Source organism: Choloepus didactylus, chromosome 21, assembly GCF_015220235.1.
Source record: "Choloepus didactylus isolate mChoDid1 chromosome 21, mChoDid1.pri, whole genome shotgun sequence".
Classification (NCBI taxonomy): domain Eukaryota; kingdom Metazoa; phylum Chordata; class Mammalia; order Pilosa; family Megalonychidae; genus Choloepus; species Choloepus didactylus.
The window spans coordinates 48,717,924-48,736,099 of NC_051327.1; the positions used below are offsets into that span (position 1 = coordinate 48,717,924).

General features: G+C 43.3%; 1 protein-coding gene across 1 annotated transcript in view; it reads left to right on the forward strand.

Annotated features, from left to right (window-relative positions):
- GTF3C1 (general transcription factor IIIC subunit 1) overlaps positions 1-18,176 on the forward strand; it is a 94,976-nt gene that overhangs the window by 12,754 nt on the left and 64,046 nt on the right. The window contains exons 3-6 of the mRNA XM_037813954.1: positions 6,315-6,491; positions 7,120-7,263; positions 9,507-9,603; positions 13,140-13,263. Of these exons, the coding sequence (XP_037669882.1) occupies positions 6,315-6,491; positions 7,120-7,263; positions 9,507-9,603; positions 13,140-13,263 (542 nt within the window). The remainder of the gene's footprint in view (positions 1-6,314; positions 6,492-7,119; positions 7,264-9,506; positions 9,604-13,139; positions 13,264-18,176) is intronic.

Genomic DNA, 18,176 nt, shown 5'->3' on the forward strand with positions numbered 1-18,176 from the left:
CCTTGGGTCTAAAATGAGTCCCTGGTAAGTAACATATAGATGGATCATATTTTTTATCCATTCTGCCTATCTCTGTCTTTTGATTGGGGAGTTGAATCCATTAACATTCGGTATTATTACTGTAAAAACCATCCTTATTTTGACCATTTTATCCTTTAGTTTTTATTTGTCAGAGCTATTATTTCTCTCTCTATCCTTTTAGTTACCTTACTTAAAATCATCATTTCTGTACTCTCCAACAAGCCTCGCTCTCCTGTCTTTTATTTTCAGCCTCATTGCTCCCTTTAGCATGTCTTGCAGGGCAGGTCTCTTCTTAACAAATTCTCTGAGCCTTTGTTTATCTGTGAATATTTTAAACTCTCCCTCACTTTTGAAGTGAATTCTTGGCTGGCAAATTTTCACTTTCAGAATCTTAAATATATGGTACCACTGCCTTCTTGTCGCCATGGTGTCTGATGAGAAACCAGCACTTAGTCTTATGTGGCTTCCCTTGTATGTGGTGAATTGCTTTTCTCTTGCTGCTTTCAGGATTCTCTCCTTCTCTTTGGCATTTGACAGTCGGATCAGTATGTGTCTTCAGGTGGGTCTCTTCAGATTTATTCTATATGGAGTGCATTGGGCTTCTTTGATTTGCATGTTTATATCTTTTGTAAGGAAGGATTGGGAAATTTTCCACAATTATCTCCTCAAATATTCTTCCTGGCCCTTTACTCTTTTATTCTCCTTTGGGGACACCTGTGATTCTTATATCTGGGTGCTTCATGTTGTCGGTCATATCCCTGAGATCCTGTTCAAATTTTTCCATTTTTTCTCCATTTGTTCTTTTGTGCATCCAAAGTTGGTTGCTGTATCCTATAGTTAACTGCTTCATTCTTCTGCCTCTTCAAATCTGCTGTTGTGTTTCTCTAGTATATTTTTAATTTCATCTAAAGTATCTTTTATTTCTGTAAGTTCTGCTATTTTTTCTATTTATTCTTTCAAATCCTTCTTTATGCTCTTGTGTCTTTTTGATACCTGTTATCTCTTTAACCATCTTGATGAAGTTATTTAGGAGAATTGTTTGAACATCTTTGATTAGTTGTTCCAAATTCTCTGTCTCCTCCAGCTTTTTAATTTTATTGTTTGGCTTGGCCATATCTTTTTGTTTCTTCATGTGCCTTGTGATTTTTGCTGGTTTCTGGGCATCTGATTATCCTTTTTTTCTTTCTTTTTTTTGCATTTTAAAACTAACTTTAATCTCAGAATCACGTATCCATACACCTATTTCCTTTTTGTTGTTTTCACTTAGACTTAAATGTATGGTTTATTAAACAAAGACTGGAAACAAATATTTACCATGTCTGTTACATGTAGCACACAGGAATGGCTTTTAACAGAAATTTATTGACACCCCCAACTTTTTTTAATTATAAATACAAGTATCAAAACAATCCTGAATATATTTTTGATGCTACTAGTAGCCAGCACCCACGTTGCTTCAAAAATTAATACAATTTGCAACAAAATTCATTGTACCTGCTACTTGAAACAATTTAAACTGCCAATCTTTCACTAAGCAAGTAGATAAAATATGCCATTTGTGTATTTCCTTCTTGAAATTAGTTTTCAGACACACATATCCTACCGCAGCGGTCTGACACTTCTTGCCATGCTTTTATCTTGTAAACCTGAATTCTGTCTTGAGTACTCCAGGTTTATGCTTAAATGACAGTGCCTTGATAAGAGAAAAAAGAATTGTGTTGCATTTTTCCTCCTGTTACCTGAAAACGTAATGGCTGTACATATATTAAATAAATTCTTATAAATGTCCTTATCATGTTTACCAGCTGGAATTCTTTTACTTAACGTGTATTCTGCATTGTGATACTTAATCAAGATATTAACATGTGTAGAAGGTATTGATTTAAGACAATTTTGAGATCCACTAAAATTAAATATTGTATGTTTGTCCTTCTGGTGTCTGTGGAAACTTATTTTCTTGGGCATCATTAGATGTCTTAGCTTTTGAAGTACAACTTTAGTGCTAAATAAATTTTGCCATTTTGCTAACACTGCTATGCTCCATGCATATTAATTTTTGTCACAAATCTAACTGTTGGAGGAGTTTCTGGGTATTTAGCTCCACATTCTGCTTTCAGGCTTTATATTCTGTTTTCGTCATTTGTGGAGACTGCTATCTTCTCCTGCAGCCATCTGATTATCTTGATAAGATTATTTTGAAAGTTGGTATCCCTCTCTTGTCTAAGATTTTGTTGTTGCTTGGGTTCGCACTGAATGTCTCCTTTGGCACTTGGTTTGTCAGTATTTCCCAGCCAAGCCAGTCCGTGGTCTCATACAGGGGGTTCAGTCCCTTTCAGAAGGCTCTTGAAGGGTGGAAAGAAAAGCAGCTTGCCAGCCTGCACTCTCCCAGTTTTCCCAGCAGCTGGTCCACTGGGGCCACCTGTTCTGTGCAACCCTGCCTCTCCCCCACCACAGCAGCCTGCTGGGCAGGGTCCAAACCAGGTCAAGGTCCAGTTCAAGGCTGCAGGCCCCAGAGGGTCTCCCTCTCCAGCCAACTGTTAGCTCAGGACTCTTCTACTTCTCCCTCTTTTCCTGAGGGGCAGGCCTCCCTGTCTCTCCCAGGTCCACGTGCACTGGAAGCCGCTGGCCCTGCAGGTGGGAGATGGGCACTGTGCACTGAGGTGAAGACTCCACTTGTGGGTGCACTGGAGCTGGTGGATCCCAGACTCCCACATGGAAAGACTGCAGGTTGTGGGACTGAGAGGGTTAACTTCACTGGCCAGCGGCCAGCCCAGGAATGCACTGCATTTCACCAGCCAGGAAGACCCAGGCCAATGAATAGTCACTGGCCTCAGTTGCCAGGCCTCGGGGTAGGGGAAGGGCACCTGGCATCGCAATGCAGCTCCCTCCCTCACCCCCACCTCTCTGCTCCTGAAAGAAGGTGAGTCGTGAACGCCCTGGTCCCCTGTGCAGACAGGATCAGGGCTGTGGGACCCAAAGGGTCTCCCTTGCCAGCCAACTGTCAGATCAGCACTTCTCTGCATCCCCCTCTCCTCCCGAGGGGAGGGCCTCCCTGTCTCCCTGAGATCCAAGCTCATGAAGCAACTGGCCTCAGGGGTGAGGAATGGGCCCTGGCACCTGCAGTGGGGTCTCTGTATGTGGTTATAACGGATCTGTTGGCTCCTGGGCTCCCACGTGGAAAGACTCTAGGCTGTGGGACTGAGAGGGTTAATTTCGCCAGCCAGCAGCCCATCTAGGCATGCTAGGAGAGCTGCAGCCAATCTAGGAGTGCGCTGCCTTTAGCCGTCAGCAAGACCCAGCTGGTGCACAGCCACCGGCCTCAGGGGTAGTCACATTTGAGTTCACTCACCTCTATTTCTCAGTTTTAGTTTTCCCTGCTTTTTCATCCAGGTCTTCCTTTTCTGTTTCAGGGGTCCTTCTCTGATTACCTGAGCCCCAGAACTGCTGCTTTGGACAGTTTTTGCTTGTTCTCTAGTTGTTTTGGGTGGAGGGGTGAGTTCTGCTTATCCTTATTCTGCAATCTTCCCGGAAGTTCTGGGACTGTATTTTTGCCTGGTGACGTAGGCCAGAGCTAAGTACTAGCTGCCCCCTTCCGATAAGCCATGAACCTCCCACCCCCCCATCCCCTGCACTTTCATTCCTGCGTGCTCCCTGCCCTCTGGACCCTGGCCTATAAGGCTCTTTCTAATCTAGCCTCTGCCCACCTAGCTCTCTTACTTCAGCTCTAGCAATTTTCTCCACTGTTCACTATGCATCAGCCTGAGCATACTGGGCTCATGTCTGCCTCAGGACTAATTACACGTGCTGTTCCTTCTGCTTACAATGTTCTGCCCTCGGATCTTGACATCACCACCTCCTTCTTATCATTCAGGTTTCAACACACATCCTTAGCATCCCCGCGTTGCCCAAGCACCATCATATTACTCTTTTTAGCAAAATTGATCTCAAATATTTATTTATGTCAGTCTTTCATCACCAGACTGTAAACTCCCCGAGGGCAGGGACTCTGTCCGTCTTGTTCTTAGCTGTATCTCGAGGGCCTAAAATATGCCAGCACAGAGTAGCTCCTAAAAATACACGCTGACTGACGTAGTGTCCTGTCGGGTTTGATGCTCTTGTCCCTGACCTACGTCATCAAACACATGGCACAGCACAGCCACTCAGGAAGTGGACTCCTGCTGGTCTCTTAGGCTTTACATCCTTCTGCCTTCTGACCTGTACTCTGCTTGGCCATGCCACATGGCTTGTTTCCCAGAACAGGCATGCTCCTGCCTCTGTTATCTTGTAGGCTTTGCTTCCTTACCTTCTCCCTGTCATCCACCCAGCCTATTGCTAACTAAACACTCCCCTCCCCTGAGAGATTCCTCGTAGTTGCCACTGTTCATGCCCCATTCATAGCCCAAGGCCTTGACAGCCAGAGCTTCTCTGTCAGAGCAGTTCAGAGTGTCATTGTTCATCTTATCTTTCTCCTTCAATAGACTGTGAACTCCTTCAAGATAGAATCCATTTTTACTTATCTTGGACTTTGCACAGTGCTTAGTTGATACTTGATAACTTCTTTGATAGGCACAGTCAGCAAATTCAGTCCAGCCAAAGTCAGTGAAGGAGCTAATTGGCAACAATTAAAAACATTGGAAATATAGTACAGGGTAATAAATGAATCTGAGTAATAGAAAAGTATAAAGCAGTCAACTAGACCCTCTGTTTTCAAACCTTTTTTTTCCAGTTGCCCTCTGCTGATTTAAATTAATGAACCTGTTTTGGAACTTGGGAGTACAGGTTCTAAGTTTGTGGCTTCCGACAGTAAACTGGGCTGCCTTTCTTTCACGTATTCACAACCTAACATTCTTTTTAAAGATGAAGTATAGAGATGTCTATGTCTTATAGGTCACAAAGAATGTGAAGGAAGCTGCAGTTAAGTTGAAATGAAGATAGTCTCTTTTTTACCCCCCCCGTTGGGGGTAGACACAAAGTTACCTGGTGTGGGAAAGGAGCAAGGAAACCTGTCAGACTGTGGGCTGTGGCTGAAGACAGACCTCATGACCAGGCAATAGAAACAGGACTGGGAAGAGTAGGTGTTGACTTAAATAAGAAATATCAGTACCTGTGAGCTCTTACATATGGATCCTTGGTGAATGTGTTCCAAGAAAGGGAGCTCCTCCAATTGAGTATCTCCATGCCAAGGCATGAGTACTTATCAGATCTCTGCCAGCTGATTCTTGTAGGGACTCACGGCTGCAGGGCTAGACCCAGAAGCGTGTGAACAGAGCAGACCAGGGTGCCCAACAAGTCAGTTTAATTGACCAGACAAGACACTGTGGTGGAGGCTAAATTGAAATGGTAGGGTGCAGTTAAGCATGTTAGGCCTCAGCAGGGAAGTTAGTATTCTCAGTCAGGGTATTTTAAAGCACCTTTCTAGGAACTGCTCTCCACCCTGCTTTGGGACATTATTTTTCATATATCAAGTCAGTAGGAGGAACTAATGATTTGTTCAAGGTCTAGTCTTCAGCACTGTAGTTAAAATTAGACTACAGGCCCACTGACTACACAGTCCAGTGTCTCTGACCTTTTGAAGTTTGTTTTATCAGTACAGTTCACTAGGCTCTTTCATTTACTTAACAAATGTGGATAGAGCCCCTACAGTGGACCAAATGTTATTCTAGGCACTGAGGATATCCTGGTGAACAAGTTGACAGTGTGCCTGCTCTTACAGAGCTTGTATTTTAGTGGGGGAAGACAGACAAGAATGTCTGCAAATAAAAATGTATGTTTCAGAGAATCTGAAAATGGTCTAGTGGAACCTTGGTGGTGGTAGGGAAGGGAGCACTAGTTAGCATTTTCCAGAAGGCCTGAGGAGTTGACATTTGAGCTGTGACCTGAATAATGGGGAGGAAATATTCACCTGGGGAATGTCTGGGGAAAGAGCAGCTGTACAGAGGAAACAGCAAGGGAGCACCCCTGAGGCTTGTTTAAAGAACAGAAGAAGGCCATTGTGGGTGAGGGGGAGAGTGGTAGGAGACGAAATCAGCAAGGGAGAGAAGAACCAAATCATTTAGGACCCTCCAGGTCAAGAATTTTGGTCTGCCCTGGTGAGACTTGGGAGGGCTTTATGCAAGGAATTAACAAGCTTGTCTCTGCTCGGTTTAAGCACTGGAAACTTGCCTAATTTGGGGGTATTGTGAACTTCAAAGAAGCAGAAAATGATGATTCTTTAAGGTTCAGCTGAGAAGGGATCTTTGCGATTTCTGAGTTGATTAAACTCATTGCTTTGGGTGTTTGTTTCTGATGTGCAGGTGGGGGAAGAAACTGGTCATCGTTGCCTCCCAGGACATGCGCTATAGGGCCCTGATAGGCTTGGAGGGGGACCCTGACCTGAAGCTCCCCGACTTCTCCTACTGCATTCTGGAGCGATTAGGCCGGTCCAGGTGGCAAGGGGAGCTCCAGCGAGACCTTCACAGCACTGCTTTCAAGTAAGGGGGAGGATTCGCGTCTCTGCTTGAAATTGTAGGGGGGCCGTGCCCTGTACCCCAAGCACAGGGGTGACTGTGCCTGCTGACTCATCTCCCCTTTCACCTAGTTTGTCCCCTCTCCATGGCGATTGAGAACTCAAATGCTTTCTTTTTGAAGAGTCCCCAGGGTGACCATATAATTTATTGTCCAAGCCAGAACCTTTTGAGGGTAAAAGGTAGAGCTAATCAGAAGGGACTACCTGAGACATAAATCAGGACCATCCTCTGTAAACCCAGATGTGTGGTCACCCCAGTCATTGGCCATTGCAGGATTAAAGACCACATTTAATGACTCCCATATTAGCCCTTTTTGTCTCCCCACCCAGCCATCCCTTACTCACCCCCTTTCCCCTTTCTTCTACCCACATCGCCTCCTCTACTCCTCCCTGGACACCCTGGGATGTGCTCTTTGACTGAGACATGTTTTTTCTTCCCAGGGCCTTTGTCTCACAGGGCTGTTCTCTTAGACTGGCCGGGTAGGATGTGTGTGTCTCCGGCACTTATGCCCAAGTGAGAGGCAGTGTGCATTGTGGGGTAAAAGCTACCCACAGCGCAAACTGACACAGCCCATGCCCTTCCTCATCTCCAGGGTTGATGCCGGGAAGCTGCACTATCACAGAAAAATCCTGAACAAAAACGGGCTCATTACGATGCAGTCCCATGTGATTCGATTGCCCACAGGAGCCCAGCAGCACTCAATCCTCCTCCTCCTGAACCGGTTCCACGTGGACAGGTACAGCATGTGCCGACAAAGGTTTTCGTTACTTTTAGATTGCAGCCATGTGTATCACACCTTTAAAAATCATAGTCAGAATAAGACTATAGCTTTAAAATAAAAGGTGTTTACTACTTATTTCTGACACTGAAAATAGGTCATGCTCATTTAGAAAACCTGGAAATTACACAGGAAAGAAGCAAAAGTTTACCTATCAACCCACAACTCAACAATAGGCACTGTTAGAATTTTGGTAATTTTTTTTTTTTTCCAAGTAAAAATAAAAACTAAGTCGAATTTGAGTTGTGGTTGAATTATGTCAGTTTCAAATTGGGATATTTTTGCAACATACAACCATAATCAACCCATATGGATGAGTTGGTGAGGTTCTGTTAAGATGATTACTGTGCATGATGTTGCTATTACAGCTGTTTCATAGCCCCGACAGTACAGCAAGCTGGTAAAATATGCACATTCCCTTCTGAAGACCAGGGAGTCTCTGGAAGTGAGTAGATTATCTTTGATTCTTTGATCCTACTGTTGTGGTGAGTAATTACCTGGCATAGGAATGGAAAAAAGAAATGTTCTCGCCACCCACAGAGAGGTCTCAGCCTATACTCTGCAACCCCATGCCTTTCTTTGTGGGAGGGACAGAGTCCAGGGCGGGGGAAGGTCAAGCTGGCACAGGACCTTGGATATAGGATCCTTGGGCGAGTGAGCTACAAGCCCCCCCAGTGCCTAGGCCACCAGTGGCTCCATGGTGGAAGTGGGCAGTGCCGAGGGAGAATTAGGAGGTGGGGTGCACAGACCTGTCCCTAAACCACAGGGAATGATACTGTGATTGTCCCCTAGCCAAGTGACAGGGGTACTGCCCTTTATTCCTGTGACTAGGCACAGCCTCCAAAAGGTAGGAGAGGTGAGCCCTCGAGATTAAATATTTAAGTTTTAAAGTGTACAGTGCCCACTACATCACACACAGCTTGGCCCAAAGAAGCTGCTTAATGTGTGTGTGGGGACTGACTGTTGACTAAGTTGGTTGGTTGGCTAAGGTTTTCAAGGAGTGAAAATTGTCTCTCTACTCCTGTCAAAATATCCTATAGTCCTAATTTGCCTTCAAACCTGTACGCTGTTGAATATGTCCTGAACTTTTAATTTGCCTTCAAACCCCTGTTGGAAATATTATACTGGAGAGGATCCTGTTTTATGATTCACATTTTAATTAACTAGTCATACTGTCTATTACCAAATGTGTAGCTGGTATATATAGTTTGTGATCTTCCTTGAAGACATGGGGGCAGCCATGGGTAGAAGAGAGGTACTAGATTAAATCACTTTCTTTGAGCAAAGTCACTTCATCTCTTTGAACCTCTGTTTCCTCTTCTGTAAAATGGCTGTGACAGTGTCTGGTACTAATTCATCTTCAGTGAATTTGTCCCTTCATTTATCCTTTCACTCATCTAGAGACAGTAAAAATGGAGAAGTGGGTACAGTCTCTGGGTCTCATACTTGTCTTTTCCCTTCTCCTAGGACTGTGGATAGTTAAAGCCAAGGTGTACTTCCCCAACTGAACTGGGATACAAGTCAGGGTCCTCCCTGCACCCCTCTGCCCAGCCTCCCCTAAGCACACGTATCCCGGGAACCCTTAGCTCTTTTTAACAGCTTCCTTTGATGACTGTTAGCTTAGGAGCGCTTACTATGACAAACGCTTCACACCATAAAAATGATGTGGAAGATGGGGTCAGTCACACCAGCGAAGTGGAGGTAGAAACCAGGGCTTCAGAATCAGAGAGGCATGAAAGCATGTTGAGATGCCATGAAAAGAGCACTGGATTTAGAGCTAGAAGACCTGGGTTTGTGTATTGGGCCTGAATTTTAGAAAATCCTGTTAACCTTATGAAATAATCTCTCTTCCCTTACTCACCAAGTGATCTATAAGGGAATACATGAGATGCTTCCTGAACTTTAAAGTATAAAAATGTGAAGAGTTTTAAAGAATCACTTCATTGCAGACTTCGCCACAGAGTCAAGTCTGGGCCCTGCCACTGGGTTGTTAGGTGTCATTGGACATGAGACTGAACTGCTCAAGCCTCAGTTTCTCCAGCTGTAAAGGGCAGGGGTTGAGCTGGATGATCTTTGAGACCTAAGACTAAAGCTCTATGGTTTGGTATGTTGTCCCTTAAGTCTTGTCTTGTCACCTTTAAAGAACAGATGGTCTTTCACAACAGACTAGGAAAAAATGGGCTGTCTTTTTTCTCTTGCAGGAGGAGCAAATACGACATCCTCATGGAGAAGCTTTCAGTTGTGCTGAGCTCACGGAGTAACCACATAGAGACTCTAGGGAAGCTGAGGGAGGAGCTGGTGAGTTGCTTGGGGGCTTCCCTTGTGCTGGACTAAATTGGCACTGGCAGCTCCCCACAGTCCCCTTTACCTTCCGTTACCTCTCAGACCCTGAGGCAGAGTCAGTTAGCTTTTGTCACTGCATGTGCACTGCTCTTTGTGGTAGGAGAGAAATATTTCTTTCTATCTTAGTTTCTATCAGAAGCAGAAAATAAAAGGAAGACTGAGAGGCCTCTTAGGAGACCACTGTGGGAATGAAGAAAATTCCTTGATTTCTTACGGATCTGACCACTTGGTTCAGTTGTATTTGTCTGGCCCATGCAGACACTAGAGATGAAACCCTCTGCCCTACGGTGTTACTTGCAATAGGGGAGCTAGCCTGGTTTCAGGTCAATGCTGTACTGTGTAAGCAAGACGATTTGTTACAGGACACTCGTTTATTCATTCACAGAATACTTTAGTGAGTGTCTGTTTTGAGTCAGAACTATATTCTGCACTAAGATTATACAAAAATCAAGGAGGACAACAGGTCTCACACTGTCTTGGAGAGGTCTTGTGGGAGGGACAGGCATGTGAGCACACACTCAGGATATTACGTGTCTGAGTTCAGTGCAAGGAGAGATGTGCTCTCAAGAGAGCTGAGAAAAACTTGACAGAGAAAGTTAGAGTTGAGCTGGGATTTGAAGATTAAGTGTTCTCCGAGTAGACAGAGAGGAAATGGCGCTTCTGGCAATGCAGAAGAGCTTGGAGTTGTGGAAAGTCGTGGGCATCAGTAATCTAGCATGTAGCCAGGTCATCGAGGGCTTTGGGGTGGGGGACAGGAGGAGAGGAATGGTAGGATATGTGGCTGGAAAGGAGAGTTGGGACTTTAGCCTTTAGATGCACCGGGCTGGTGGCTATTTGTAAGTGGAGAAGTTAGAAGAAGAGAAGAGCATTGAGGAAGATAAACTGGCAGATGGAAGAGAAAATGAAGGCAGGATGGTGATCGAGGAAGCTGTTGCCTCAGGTCAGGTGGGTGAGGATGAGGGCCTGGATTATTTAAGAAACATTTTGGAGGTAAAACAAATGGGCCCTTTGAGAGACTGGAGCCCCGAAGAAAGAGCCTTAAGAGGAAGCCATTGCATTTGGCTCGAGCCACTCACTGAAGTTGAATGGCATTACCAGACAGGCTCCATGAGAGCAGGGACTGTGTGCTTTGTTCCCTGCTGAACCCCCAGGTGAGGTCAGTGTCTGGCCCAAGGTACATGCTGAGTAAATACTTGTTGAACGACTGTAAGAATAAAGTAGAGCATATAGAAAGAGGAACAAGCTTGGGTTAGGAGGAAGCACGCAAAAAATTGAAATTTTGGATTTATTGAATGTGAAGATCTGGGACATTTGCTTGGTGATGTCTAGCTGGCAGCTGAGCAGCATTTAGGGAATACTTAGTGGATAAGGTTGACACAGGAGTATGGATGCTTGTTTTTTGTTTTTTTTTGGTCCTGTTGTTTCCCTCTCTTCTTGCTGGGCAGATTGCAAAGTCCTTAATGGCAGGCCACCAGGACTGCCATCCTCTCTCATTTTGGTGGTCCAAGGCTTAGTACCATATGTTGAGGTCTGGGGTTTGATGGACGAGTTTCTGCAGAGTCATTCTATAATGCTGGGGGCATGACTAGATTAACGGTAGATGCCATTCACAAACCAGTGGTTTGAATGAGCCATATGTGAGTCATCTGTATTTCTTTGATAGCCATATGTTCTGCCGTACAGCTGCTAGAGTGCCTGCTAGTCTGGGAGCTGATAACACATATGTGGTGGCAGCAGCCCACAGACGTTTGCTCCTTTTCTCTCCCCCCAGAGTGTAAGAGGAAACCTGTAAGACTCCACTGGCAACTCTTGGTCATGAGCGCCTCCTGTCTTTCTAACCACAGGGCTCACTTGCCTTACTTTACCTGGGGTTGCAAAATCAAATGTCAGCAGTGGCTGAGAGGACAATAAAAGCAAGTGGAATAGGCCAAGTGGGAAAAAAATTTTATAGCAGTATGAATTCAGGAATATTTAACTTTCCTCCTGAGTATTACAAGAGAAAAGTAGCACAAAAATGGTGGCAATTGGCAGCTGACATTCAGCCTCAGTGGGAGGGCAGTGGCACCTGGAGACTGCACGTCCTGTCTGAAGGGAAGCGGCTGGGACAGGCTCCCGCTGGCCGGCACTGTGAGCAACTGCAGTCCAGGATTTGTTGCCAGATATCAATTTCTCAAGAGAAGCCAGAAATCGGATTTCTTATGTGAAATCTCTTACTTTTCAATGTTGGCAAGTAAATTACTTTTTAAAAATACATTATGTAGATGAAAAACCATGGCCTGAGCTGGAACTGCAACCCCTGCAGCTAGTATGCACTTAGGATCATTTCGGTTGTGTTGGCCTTGCAGAAATCTGAGTGATAGGATGGATATATTCATCATCATTTTGTTGTGGCTTCACAGATAGACTACATTTTTTTTTATTTAATTTTTTTCCTATTTGTCCCACTGCCTGTGGGAAGGTGTGTGTGTGTGTGTCTTTAATACGAATATATTTACTCAGTTCAAAACTCAAAATTATATAAAAAGGTATATAGTGAAAAATTTCCTACCTCTACCTTCACCTGCCTTCTTCTCACTCCTTGCATATCCTTTCAGGATCTCTTTAGGCAAATATCAAATACTCCTAAAATTCAGCTTTATTTTTTTTAATTCAGTTTTATTGAGATATATTCACATACAGTCATCCAAAGTGTACTATCGACTGTTCATAGTACCATCGTATAGTGCGTTCGTTACCACAATCTATTTTTTGAACATTTTCTTTGTACCAGAAAAAGTAAAAATAAGAATAAAAATAAAAGTAAAAAAGAACACCCAAATCACACCCCCCCCCATTTTTCATTTGTGTTTTGTCCCCATTTTTCTACTCATCCATCCATATACTGGATAAAGGGAGTGTGATCCACAAGGTTTTCACCATCACACTGTCACCCCTTGTAAGCTACATTGCTATGCAATCATCTTCAAGAGTCAAGGATGCTGGTTTGCAGTTTGATAGTTTCAGATATTTACTTCTAGCTATTCCAATACCTTAAAACCTAAAAAGGGTTATCTGTATAATAGATAAGAGTGTCCACCAGAGTGATGTCTCAACTCCATTTGGAATCTCTCAGCCACTGAAACTTTATTTCGTTTCATTTTGCATCCGCTTTTGGGTCAAGAAGATGTTCTCAATTCCATGATGTCAGGTCCAGGTTCATCCTCGGGAGTTGTATCCTGTGTTGCCAGGGAGATTTACACCCCTGGGAGTCAGGTCCCACATAGGGGAGGAGGGCAATGAGTTCACCTCAGCTTTATTTTTTAATGATTAAGGGAATAATTTTAGACTGAATTTATTCACTTGGAGGATGGTTTGGAATCCTTTCCTGAATCTGTTAATTAAGATAATCAGTTAATTCAGGTCCTGAACTTGTGTTCATTTCCATGTGACTCTTCATAGTTTCAAATGCCTTGCTTGTACCCACTAGTAGCTTTGCAATTTTGTTTTGGCAGGGGCTGTGTGAAAGGACGTTTAAGCGTCTGTACCAGTACATGTTGAATGCTGGACTGGCTAAAGTGGTGTCCCTTCCATTACAAGAAATTCACCCTGAATGTGGACCTTGTAAGACAAAGAAAGGTAATGGCAGGGTCTGTGCTTTGTATTCTCTCTCAGCTTTCTGGATGGCTTACACTTCTCTCTTCTAAGCGCCAGGCTTTTCTATCTCATCACATTCTGCCCTGAAGTATAATGATTTCACCTATTTATTCAGCTCTCTATTCCTCAGTGCCTGGCTCAGGACCTTCTTTATAGAAAGTGCTCAGAAAATGTTTGCCAAATAAAAGCGCTTCTAACTTCCAGCGAACTTCCCTACTTGAATGTCCCTCTAACATCTCAAATTTATGGTGTCTTTTTCATCTTTTTCTTCTGACACCAAGACACTATTCATTCTTTAGCCAGAATTTTTTTTTTTTTTTTTTTTTTTTTTACACACAATCTTTATTATAAACATTGCCTGAATTACGTCTGTTTCTTTTTTTTTTTTTTTTTTAAAATCATCATTTTATTGAGATATATTCACATACCACGCAGTCATACAAAACAAATTGTACTTTCGATTGTTTACAGTACCACTACACAGCTGTACATTCATCACCTAAATCAATCCCTGACACCTTCATTAGCACACACACAAAAATAACAAGAATAATAATTAGAGTGAAAAAGAGCAATTGAAGTAAAAAAGAACACTGGGTACCTTTCTCTGTCTGTTTCCCTCCCCTACTTTTCTACACATCCATCCATAAACTAGACAAAGTGGTGTTTGGTCCCTATGGCTTTCCCAATCCCATTGTCACCCCTCATAAGCTACATTTTTATACAACTGTCTTCGAGATTCATGGGTTCTGGGTTGTAGTTTGATAGTTTCAGGTATCCACCACCAGCTACCCCAATTCTTTAGAACCTAAAAAGGGTTGTCTAAAGTGTGCATAAGAGTGCCCACCAGAGTGACCTCTCGGCTCCTTTTGGAATCTCTCTGCCACTGAAGCTTATTTCATTTCCTTTCACATCCCCCTTTTGGTCAAGAAGATGTTCTCCGTCCCACGGTGCCAGGTCTACATTCCTCCCTGGGAGTCATATTCCACGTTGCCAGGGAGATTCACTTCCCTGGGTGTCTGATCCCACGTAGGGGGGAGGGCAGTGATTTCACCTTTCAAGTTGGCTTAGCCAGAGAGAGAGGGCCACATCTGAGCAACAAAGAGGCATTCAGGAGGAGACTCTTAGGCACAAATACAGGGAGGCCTAGCCTCTCCTTTGCAGCAACCGTCTTCCCAAGGGTAAAACTTATGGTAGAGGGCTCAACCCATCAAACCACCAGTCCCCTATGTCTGTGGTCATGTTAGCAACCATGGAGGTGGGGTAGGCGAATACCCCTGCATTCTCCACAGGCTCCTCAAGGGGGCACTACATCTTTTTTTTTTTTTTTTTTTTTTCCCCTTGTTTGTCTTTTTTCTTTTTTTTTTTTTTTTTTTTTTTTTTAACTTTCCCTTCTTTTTTCAAATCACCTCTATGAAAAAAAAAGTTAAAAAGAAAACAAACATACAATAAAAGAGCATTTCAAAGAGACCATAGCAAGGGAGTAAGAAAAAGACAACTAACCTAAGATAACTGCTTAACTTCCAACATGTTCCTACTTTACCCCAAGAAAGTTACATAATATAGCAACATTTCAGTGAACTTGTTCCTACTACAACCATCAGAAATTAACAGACCATAGTCATTTCTGGGCATCCCCAGAACGTTAAATAGCTTATCTGTTCTTCCTGGATTATTGTTCCCCCTTCCTTAATTGCTCTCTACTGCTAGTTCCCCTACATTCTACATTATAAACCATTTGTTTTACATTTTTCAAAGTTCACATTAGTGGTAGCATATAATATTTCTCTTTTTGTGCCTTAGCCAGAATTTTTAAAGTACCTACTCTGTGTTGCCCTTTGAGGTGGGTGAATCATCATTTTACATGCAAGAAAACTAAAGGTAAGTGATGTTAGGTAACTCATGTAAGCTTAAGCCACCAGTTTGTGGCAGAGGTAGGGATTTGAACCTTCTAAGAAAGTTGAATTAAGGACTATAGACTGTGAAACTTTAAAAACCTTCCTTAGGCCTTTATTTTTACTCCATTCTTGATTTTTGTCCCATACGATTTACCCCTACTGATTAGCAAAAGTCATTAGAAAAATGGAGGACCAGAGCTTTCAGAAAAAAATGATAAATGGAATATACATTTATCTCCTCTCTACCCAAACTCCACCATAGTGATGATGAGCTATAAAAGGAATAAACCACAAGTACAGAGAGACTAGGAATAGTACAGGAAAGGACAGCAGAGAGTTCTCAACATTTCAGAAGCTCAAAGGCAGATGGACACATGGTAACTGACTCAGCAGACTGGGGAAGCTAAATGCCTGGGAAGGGAGGGAGCCAAGAATTGGCAACTCAGAACTCTACATTCTAGGTACCTTTGAAAACACAAGCATGGAGGGGGCTGAAGACAAGAGGATTGGTTAATAGTCTGTGTGAGAAGCAGTTGTACCCCCAAGTCCCCTCCCCTACTTTGTGCAGGCAGGTAAGAAGCTCTTTTTCAGGAAGACAGAAGACTGGAATTATCTCAAGAGAGGATGCACTGGAAGATTTCTAGACTCACAGACATGAGACCTGGCTGGGGACAAGGTGCTATGCTGGAAACGAGAGTACATGATAATCTCCATACACTAAAAAGAGCCCATCAGCTGCCTTTCCCAATTTGACTCATGGAACACTAGCAGCCAGACTAATAGTCTTCTTGGCCAGAGGCTGGAGAGTTCATTTCTGCAGAAACTGACTGGTCCAAGAGAAAAGTCCTCTGATACTGAAAATTAGGGGCCCACACAATGGCAGCCTCTTCCTTCCTCTCCCCATTCTTCAGAACACAGGACTTCCAGGCAGTGTTTTAATGCTTCACAGGGCCTCTACGGAAAACTCTGGTGTGGAAGTAAGAGAAACAAACTGAGGAAACAGAAACAAAGCAGGGAGCAGAAGGAACTTAAAAGAAAGAGATCCTCAGAGAGAGAAGAGAGGATATTGCATCCACGAAACCAGAACCAGAGGCTATAAAGAGGAGACATGTAGAAAACAAAACAAAGAGGTCCTGGAAATAAAATAGAACTATTGCAATTAAAGATTTAGTGGAAGGGAAGATTGTAAAGTAACATTGAGACAATCTCCCAGAAAGAACAAAAACTCAAGGAGATGTAAAATAGGAGATCCAAGATGAAGATAAGTGAGTTTCAAAGGTCCAACATCCGCTTAATAGGAGTTCCAGAGAGAGAGAGAGAGAGAGAGAGAGAGAGAAGAGAGTATGCAAGCTAGCAGAAGAACAGAGGGGAGGAGATTATGAGAGATGACACAGGGAATTTTTCCAGATCTGAAGGACATGAGTTTCTAGCTCAAATAGCCTATCAGGTGCCTAGCATGATGAACAAAGTCACCCATACTAGGACCCAAACGTGCTGAGACTTCAGAAATCGGGGGCTAAAGCGCCTCAGGCAAGAAAACATTGGACTTCCCAAAAGTAACTGAAGCCAGAAGACATTGGAGCAACTCCATCAAAATTCTGAAGGAAATGGAATCTAGAATTCTTTATTCAATTATATCAATTGGATGTGAGCATAAGGACATATTCATACATGCCAAACTCAAAAAATTCTCCTTATTCCCTTTCTTAGGACTATACTGGAGGATGTACACCATCACATGACAGAATAAACCAAAAGACAAGAAACCATGGGATCTAGGAAGTGGGGAAGACTAAGGAAAACCCTGGGGAGACGGTGAAGGGAAATCTCAGGATGAGAGACCAGCCAGCCAGATAGTAGCAGAGCAAGGGATGAGGAGTGCAAGAGGGATGGATGGAAATCCATGCAAATGATTGATTGCTGCGTGTGTATGTGTGCAGGTATGTGCACGCATGTGTATGTGTATGAATGTATCCAGGGGAAATTTGCACTTCTGGTAGAGAGTCTAAGTGTGAATTAGTGATAGGTACATAGAAAACCCAGCAAATGGGGAAAAAATTTTAAAAATGAATGTGTTAACTCCAAGGTAAACCTAAAGGTGTACAAGAAAAAAAAAACACTTGGGGTCCATGTGCTTGAATTTGTGAGTAGAGCAAGTAGCCTGTGGGAACTGGCTTCATTAACACCACTGTATCAATTGGTTCTCCAAAGAAACAGACCCCATAGGAAATATTTTTATTTGTATTTTAGGGAATTGGTTCATGTGTTTGTTGGGGCTGAAAGACCCAAATCTGTAGGGCAGGCCAACCAGCTGGAAACTCACACAGTGTTTTGGTGTGGCATTCTCAAGTCCAAAATCTATAGGGCAGGCCGGCTTGTAGTCTTGAGTCTGAGATGTATAGAGCAGTTGGCTAGGCAGAGAGCTGCTGTCCCTTTAGATGGGGCCCACCTTCCCCATTCACCAGAGACCCCCTGCTCCCTGCTATATAATCCAAGGCCTGCTTCACTTTGGTATGTTCTCTACCTGTTCCTTGAAGGCGTGTCCATCTCTGACCATAGATTAGCGTCTAGCATAGGGCCAGGTTCACAGACAAGGTAAGTCCAACATTGAGGGGGACAAGGGCAGGGGTCTGAAGCATCTGCAGTCCCCTATTTATGGCATGGATTCTCCCACAAGTTTTGCCCCTGTGACTCTTTAAAAATAACAAACAAATTCAGCAATGTTGTAGGACACAAGATACTCAAATATCCAAAAATCAGTTGTATCTTTATACACTTGCAATGAACCATCCAAAAATGAAACTAAGAAAACGGTTTCATTCATGATAGCATCAAAAAGGATAAAAGACTTACGAACAAATTTAACAAAATTTATAAAATTCTTACTCTGAAAATTTCAACACAATGTTGAAAGAGATTAAAGAAGCTCTAAATAAATGGGAAAGCATCTGTGTTCATGCATCAGAAGACTTAACATTAAGATGGTGTTACACCGCA